General features: G+C 42.4%; 1 protein-coding gene across 1 annotated transcript; it reads right to left on the reverse strand.

Annotated features, from left to right (window-relative positions):
• Nucleotides 1-5,569: 5,569 nt before the first annotated feature.
• On the reverse strand, nucleotides 5,570-7,034 carry LOC109430112 (uncharacterized). The gene is made up of 2 exons (XM_019706143.3): nucleotides 6,336-7,034; nucleotides 5,570-6,271 (listed from the first exon to the last, which is right to left on the reverse strand). Exons 1-2 carry the CDS (start codon nucleotides 6,757-6,759, stop codon nucleotides 5,649-5,651), a joined length of 1,047 nt encoding a protein of 348 aa, XP_019561688.3. The 5' UTR covers nucleotides 6,760-7,034; the 3' UTR covers nucleotides 5,570-5,648.
• Nucleotides 7,035-8,412: the final 1,378 nt, after the last annotated feature.

Here is an 8,412-nt window from a genome sequence, read left to right on the forward strand (position 1 = left end):
TGCTCGGTACAATTGTTAGTAACATTTCTACGTTTATTTTGGCATAAATACACAGAGAAATTGCTGCGAGCATGAGATGACCATACAATTCGTAATTGCTACTTGGTGATTGACCAGAAAGTTAGATGTCCCACAATGAACGGGTCCTGAAATTAGGTTTGCGTCCCTAGTGTAAATGTCCAAGAATTCCAAACTTCATCAATAACCGCGTCGACAATGTGTTTACAATCAGCGAAGAAGGGAAGGATTGTTAGTGTGACTTGCGTTGCTAGTTGAGACCGAGAATTTTCGGGAAGGAATTCTTCGTGCATGATCTAAATTCGCCCTCAATACAGAGGGTGGCCAAAATGTTTAGGATAGATAACTTTTTTTTTTCTCCCAACAAAAAAGTTCACCAAGCTGAAATTTTTCATAGAGTGCTTGAACTTGACGCGGAAAACCGTGTTTAAAAAAAGAAGGATTTTTTACTTTGCGTGAGTAAGGAACGTAAGGAACCTCGTGAAGATTCTCTCTGGATTCTTGTGGAGATTCTATCCACAATATCGTAGAGATACCCTCTAGAATCTCGTGGAGATTCGCTCTGGTATCTCGTAAATATTATCTCTGAAATTTTCGTGGAGATTATCTCTGGAATCTCCGTAGAGATTATCTCTAGAATCTCGTGGAGATTCTCTCTGGAATCTCATGGAGATTATCTGTGGAATCTCGTAAAGATTTCCTCTAGAATCTCGTGGCGATTATCTCTGGAATCTCGTGGAGATTATCTCTGAAATCTCGTGTAGATTGCTCTAGAATCTCGTGGACATTCTCTCTGGAATCTCGTGGAGTTTCTCTCTGGAGTCTCGTGGATATTCTCTCTGGAATTTTGTGAAGATTCTCCCTAGAACCTCGTGGAGATTCTTGCTAGAATCTCGTGGATATTCCCTCTGGAATCTCGGGGAAATTTTCTCTCGAATCTCGTGGAGATTATCTCTGAAATCTCATGAAGATTCTCTCTGGAATCTCGTGGAGAGTCTCTTTAGAATCTCTGGAATCTCGTGAAGATAGTCTCTGGAATCTCGTAGAGATTATTTGTGGAATCTCGTCGAAATTTCCGCTAGAATTTCGAGGAAATTCTCCCTGGAATCTCGTGGAAATTCTCTCTGGAATATCGTGGAAATTCTCTCTGGAATATCGTGGAAATTCTCTCTGGAATCTAGTGGAGATTGTCTCTGGAATCTCGTTGAGATTATCTCTGGAATCTCGTGGAGTTTCCTACGAGAATCTCGATAATGTTCCCTCTGGAATCCCGAAAAAACTATCTCTAAAATCTCGTGGAGATTCTCTCTACAATCTTGTGGACATAATCTCTGAAATCTCGTGGAGATTCTCTGTAAAATCTCGTGAAGATTCCCTCTAAAATCTCATGGACATTCTCTCTGGAATCGCGTGGAGTTTCTCTCTCGAGTCTCGTGGAGATTCTCTATAGAATATCGTGGAGATTCCCGCTAGAATCTCGTGGAGATTCTCTCTGGAATCTCGTGGAGATAATCTCTGGAATTTCGTGAATGCTTTTTCTGGAATCTCGTAGAAATTATCTCTGTAATCTCTCGGAGATTATCTCTGAAATCTCGTGGAGATTATTTCTGAATATCGTGAAAATTCCCTCTAGAATCTCGTGGAGATTCTCTGGAATCTCGATTATCTCTGGAATCTCGAGAAGTTTCCCTCTAGAATCTGGTGGGAATTATTTCTGGAATTTCGTGGAGATTATCTCTGCAATCTGGTGGAGATTACCGCTGAAATATCATGAAGATTTCTTCTAGAATGTGTGGAGATTCTCTCTGGAATCTCGTGGATATTCCCTTTGGAATCTCGTAAATATTCCCTTTGGAATCTCGTGGAAATTCTCTACAGGTTCTCGTGAATATTCTTTCTGTAATCTAGTGGAGATTCTCTCTGGAACATCGTGGTGATTATTACTGGAATCTCAGAAATGTTATCTCTGGAATCTCGTGGAGCTTGTCTCTGGAATCTCGTTGAGATTTTCTCTGGAATTTCGTGGAGATTCTCTTTAGAATGTCTGTCTTGGTTCGTCGTTGCATCGCGTCGTCGTTCTGCGTGCGTGCTCATCTTCGTACGGGGCGGTTGAGTGTGTTTTTGGAGACAAAGTGGAAGTGCCGCTTTTTTCATTCGGTTCGACCGCATCGTCGTCGACAATTTGAATGTGCACTTCGTCGTACCCGTGTGTTGTTGTAGCGGTTCAGTGTGATCTCGAGGCCAGTTAGTGGAAGATGCTGCAGCACATACGCACTGGACACTTCGAAGGATGTTTATTGGTGAGCTCGTTCCATTTTATCACAATAATTAATGCTATAGGATGTATAAAATTCTGCTCTGGTTTTTGCGTATTTATCTAACAAATATTGAAAAGTTCGTCACGTCATGTGTCGGCGCTAGTTCCAAATGCACATTTAGTTGGTAATAAATATTTTTCTTTCATTTTTTGCATGTACACAAAAATTTGAATGGTTCGTCATCTTCGGTGTCGACATTTGTAATATTTTAGCCCAAATGAATAAATGTTTTGACTCAAATAAAGGTTGCATGAATTTCTGGAAAAAGAGAGGGTCGGTAAAAGATAAACGGCGAATCATGCGGTAAGATCTTTCTGATTTATTTATCACGTGTTATTTTGTTAATACTTGTGAATCGATCGCGTTCAGCATTATCTCGCGCGGAAACGCAAACTACTGATGCGTCGGTGTGTAGCATTGTGTTCTCCTTGGTTGCGATTGAATAACTTATGTAGGGTGAGTTTGGAGGCACAATAGATCACGTTCGTCGTCCAAGGTTTAGAAGGGTATTTCTTCGCGAGCGCATTATTAATCGTGAATCAAAACATTACATTCGTTTACTACGACGAAATCCTCAACCCATCTCCATTTCCCCTGTCCAAACTCCTAGTGATTTCTCGTAGTAACGCAGAGAATTCCTCGGTTATTGGCCTAAGCGAGAATCACGTCATCATTTCCTTCCCTATCCTCAATTGACCTGCATTCGGACGCGGCTGGCGCTGGTATTGCTTATTGAAAAGTATTGGGATTGCAGCATTTACACAATGAAGAGAAAGCTAATCCCAAGCATCATCTGTTGGTTCTTTGTGTAAATGCAGTTGTCCTTGCAATAACAGAGGAGCAACCGCGGGCGGTCAATCATGCTCATGCTCATGCTCAATTTCGTGGAGATTCTCTTTAGAATCTCGTGGAGATTATCTTTGAAATCTCGAGAAGATTATCTCTGGAATCTCGTGGAGATTCCCTCTGGAATCTCGTGGAGGTTTTCTCTGGAATCTTGTAGAGATTTCCTCTGGAATCTTGTAGAGATTTCCTCTGGAATCTCGTGGAGATTCCCTCTGAAATCTCGTGAAGATTCCCTTTGGAATCTCGTGGAGATTCTCTCTGAAATCTTGTAGTGATTATCTTTGGAATCCCGTGGAGTCGACATTATCGACGTCAGGACCTAACATTGACTCGGACCACTATCTGGTGATAGTCAAACTCCGCTCCTAACTTTCCGTCATCAACAGTACCGTATTGGCGACCGCCACGGCACAATCTATAGCAATTGAAGCAACTGGATGTCACCTCTACGTATGCGTAGAAACTCAAGACAGCATTGCCAGGAGAGAGCGAGCTCGATGCGGCTCCTCTACAGAACTGCTGGAGTAACGTCGTGCGGGGTGTCATTGGTGTTGAAGGCTAGTCCACCATGGCCACGCAGACCATAGCGAGGCTAGCTCCGTCGATGCCTGTTTCTTAATAATAAATAAAAAGAACGCTAGACAACTTCCATCAAACTAGACGGCTGCCGACTGATATCTCAATCAGCAACCGCCACTCTCTTTATTCCATAATAATATACATCTGCCATCTCTCCAACAATTGTACCTACCAACAATACTGTCCCCGTTGACGTACCTGAAGGTTCGACGCTACCCGAGCGTTCAACGCTACCTAACTTCCGACACTCCTCCTTAGCGTCGCAACCTTCGAAACACAATCACCTCCTCCTGGATCGAAGCTCCTCCTCACTCCAACGCTTGGCAAGTCCGACGCTTGCACCAGCTCTACACCAGGTCCGAGCTCCGACCAGGTCCATTTCCGAGCTCCACCTTCATGTTGTCTTTCGGATCACTCCTCCTGTCGCCAACCTCTTCGTCCAGGTGCGACCACCGAGCTGCATCCGATCCTACTCAACAATCCTCGAGCTCCGTCCGGTGACCAGCCAGCAGTCATCCAGTTGACCCGTATCGCCAACATTCCCATGGATCCTGTCCTCCGTTGCAGCCAATCCATCCGCCCAAGGATCCCGTGCTGCGACTCCGCGACTTATCCTTCTCCCGGTCGATACGTGCTGTGGAACACGCTCCTGGGCTCATAACCTGTTGAAGGCTAGTCCACCATGGCCACGCAGACCATAGCGAGGCTAGCTCCGTCGATGCCTGTTTCTTAATAATAAATAAAAAAAAACGCTAGACAACTTCCATCAAACTAGACGGCTGCCGACTGATATCTCAATCAGCAACCGCCACTCTCTTTATTCCATAATAATATACCTCTGCCATCTCTCCAACAATTGTACCTACCAACAATACTGTCCCCGTTCACGTACCTGAAGGTTCGACGCTACCCGAGCGTTCAACGCTACCTAACTTCCGACAATTGGGCCACTATTCCGCACATTTAAAATACGACGGAAATGCACAATGTGTGCTAGACTACTGTAATACATACGACGGTACAGTAAAAGTAGCCATCAAAGACGTAGGCGAGAGCACCATCGGGTACATGGAAATGAGTCGACGAAACGATTGGTTCGACGAGGAGTGCAGAATGATTTCGGTGCAGTACACAGCACGGGTGGTAATGCTGCAGCAAGGAACCCGGCAGAACGTGAAACGTTATGAACAGAAGCAGAAACAGCAGATATGGAATTGATGTGCCGTTTCCTAGACATACGGAAGTTCTACAAGAGGTGATCGAAAGGAGGAAGCATCACTTCGACCAGCACCTAAATGGCGTGGAGAACTTAGGCACGGGAGACCATCACAAAGGAGGAAAGGTAAGGATGGTATCGCAGCTGAACTCATCAAGATGGGACCGAATGACATCATGGGAAGTTCTCAAGCCGGCTTCATCGACGGCCGCCGTTCGAAAACAGACCAGATCTTCACCGTACGACAAATCCTGTAGAAATGCCGTGAATACTAGGTCCCAATGCATAGACTTCAAGGCAACATGCGACAGTATCGACCGCACAGAGCTATGGAAAACCAGAACGGCTTTTCTGGGAAGCTGACCAGACTAATCAAAGCAAAGATGAACGGGGGAAAAATCTGCGACCCTGGGGAGTGCCCAGTTGATGTTGACTTTTTCGTTCCTAGTCTACAGATGTGGGTCGGTCAAATAAGTGCAGCTTATTTGGTGATAATGGATAAGCAACTGCGAGTGGTCAATCAAGCTCAGGTGTAAGATTTTCAAGTTTCAGGCTTTGGTTTGGTTTCGGATCAGCACATTTCCTCATCATATGTTTTAGGAAAGACTAACATTTTTGCAGTTTATTTTCCATACAGTCCTTCTATACAAAAAGTACCCTTATCTTGGTCATCAAAACCGCAGCAAATCGTAGTCACTAACGTGATTCAGGTGATTCAACCGAGCGTGGTACAACATCTTTTGCTTATCCACATAGCTGAACATATCGATGTACACAATGTTCGGAGATCGTTTGTCCGGCATAATATTTTTTATTTTGCTCACTAACTCCTTCATTTCCAGGTTGATCAAAAGCGAAGACTGAACAACATCCGCCAGCTGTTCCATGTCTTTGGTTGGTAGATTTGAACGCCCTAGACGTAGCATAAACACTTTGGTAGTACGTGGTCTACATGGTGCCTGTTTCATCTGTTCAATGATTGCTTCCAGGATTTCCACTTCACGCCCTAGATCTTGATTGGTATGGAGTAAATCGCTTTTTGACTGACGGCACTGGTTGGTGATTGGGTCTATGTCACATTCGAGTGGAAATATTGCCTCGTTCAGTTGATTATACACATCGAAGGGATTATCTGTTGGGGTGTGAGGATCTTCAGCACTGAGTGTAACTTCGAATGTTGGACGATGGTCCAACTCAGGTAGAGCTGTAGTTTGTCCAAAACGAAGATCAATGTTTGGAATAGCTGGAGGAGGAACTGGTGCGGTTGAACAATTGCATCGTTTGATAATTTTAGCTAAAATTAATAGAATGTTGGAATGAAATCCTAAGTTTTTTGTACTGTTTTAAATGATTCTTACCAGATACCCAGAATCTCTGTAGCTGTGGAGGAGTAACGTTTGTACTATTTCCCAATAGCACATAGTAATACAGTACATCTCCATTTTTTATTATGGCTTCCTCATCTTCAATGATGAATTTTCCGTAGGCAACTGATGTAGTATTTTTACAAACATCGCAATGAATGTCACTGTGGTACCTTGGATCGCGATTGACGTACAGCTCTATTCCGAAGAATGTGACATTGGGAGACCGTTGAATTGTGGACACTGTCAAACCTTTCGGCTCTTGAACTTCAAATTGCACAAGTGGGTTATATCGCGGCCAACGGTGATCGTGCCTTTGACGATAACTTCCTCTATTGCCTTGTCTGCCGTGGAAATGGCGATGTGCTGATACAAGGCCCAAAACACAACCGACAAACAAAATTATCTTGAAATTCATGTTGAACTCGCTGCTTGAAGCACACTAATGTACTGTTCCTTCTGTTATTTGTTTGTTGAATGATCCCTCAATGGCAGAATTTTCGTTTATATAAAGAGCTTCTTGGGTCTGTTATCAAATATGGGATTTACTTTTCTAAAGATCAAGAGTTCAAAATTGCAAACCGTCTAGCCGTCCAGTGTGATGTGATGAGCGTACGCACGCTGTAGATTGGTCTTTTTGTCGACTCTCCGAATCTTTGATTGACACTGCCATTCTACAGTGTGAATCACAGGGATGTTTACGCTTTCAATTCACGGAATAGACTGTGCGTTTCAGGTACTTGTTGTGACAACAAACAAATAAACAAACATTTCAAACGTATGAGTAATGAACGAATTGAATATAGATGCTTATAGTACAAAAGTATTCAAAATTTTAATTCAAACACAGTAAAACATGCTGCATATACTGATGCTGTAAATTAGTATGATCCAATCATTTTTTTTTTGATTTTTTGGAAATGTTTTCCATTATTGTTATTATTAGCTTTATTAGGGAGATTTTCAGCCCGAGGCTGGTTCATCTCCCACATGTCTTCCATGACTCATTTTAGTTCTTTCAGTTATTAACCATCCAGTTGGTCTATGCTTTTCAGCAATTTTGGATTGCCCTGGATCTGTATTTCTCAAAGAATCAACCTTCAGTGTTATTGCTCCAAGTGGGTCCTTCCCGGAAAATCTCTAAAGATATTTTTATATACTCATATTAGAGTGGGTCATTGTTTATATGGAAAAATGAAAAATTCAATGGTATCCCATAAGATCAAAGCTTTTTTGATCCCATTTCAGGACCCAAATAAGTGTGCACAATTTGGGCACGATCGGTTATACCTACGTTTTTCGCATCGCGTTTGAAGTTTGTATGGGATTTTACATGGGAAAACACACTTTTTTTTGCATTTCTCTCATGACAAGTTATTTTTTTTTCTAAAGTCATGTAACCGATAAAGTGAAAACATAGCCTAGGGTGTCCTGAAAAACTTTGTCGAAGACCGCGAAGTGATCTGATGCTTATGAAAAAAGTTATAGCGTTGGAATTGCTTACCGAATCAGCATGATTTTGTTGCTATTGTTATTCCTTTACATTTACATGTTAAAACATAAACACACGCATGCGGTTCGTTGGTTATAACTATTTTCACAAGCATCGGATCGCTATGCGGTCTTCAACAAAGTTTTTCAGAACATCCTAGGCTATCATTTTACAGTATCGGTTAAAGAGTTTTAGACAAACTTTTTCAACTTATGACAAAAATGCAAAAAAGTATGTTTTCCCATACAAAATCAATTGCAATGCGCAAAGTGTAGACGCAACCGATCGTGCTCAAATTTTACACAGATATTCAGGACCCGAAACGGAACCAAGAAAGATTTGATCTGAGAAAACGGTTCCGACGACCCACGCTGACTCATATACTGCAAATACTCACCTCAGAGAATAATCCTAAAGAAATATCAATTGACGTTTCTCGGAAGGATCCTTGGAAAAATTCTTGAAGGTAATCTCGCAAAAGCCTTGACATTTGATTTGTAGGAAACCCTTGGAATATTTCTGTACAGAATCTCTAGAGAATTTCTTGAAGAATTTCCTGGATGTATTTCCGGAAAACTC

Source organism: Aedes albopictus, chromosome 2 (genome assembly GCF_035046485.1).
Source record: "Aedes albopictus strain Foshan chromosome 2, AalbF5, whole genome shotgun sequence".
NCBI lineage: Eukaryota > Metazoa > Arthropoda > Insecta > Diptera > Culicidae > Aedes > Aedes albopictus.

What these genes read in the sequence shown, in the direction of transcription:
- LOC109430112 (XM_019706143.3), bottom strand. Translation starts at nt 6,759, where the DNA reads ATGAATTTCAAGATAATTTTGTTTGTCGGTTGTGTTTTGGGCCTTGTA. An exon ending in ACAGAGATTCTGGGTATCTG is followed by an intron (nt 6,272 to 6,335) that starts GTAAGAATCATT and finishes TATTAATTTTAG; the next exon opens with CTAAAATTATCAAACGATGC.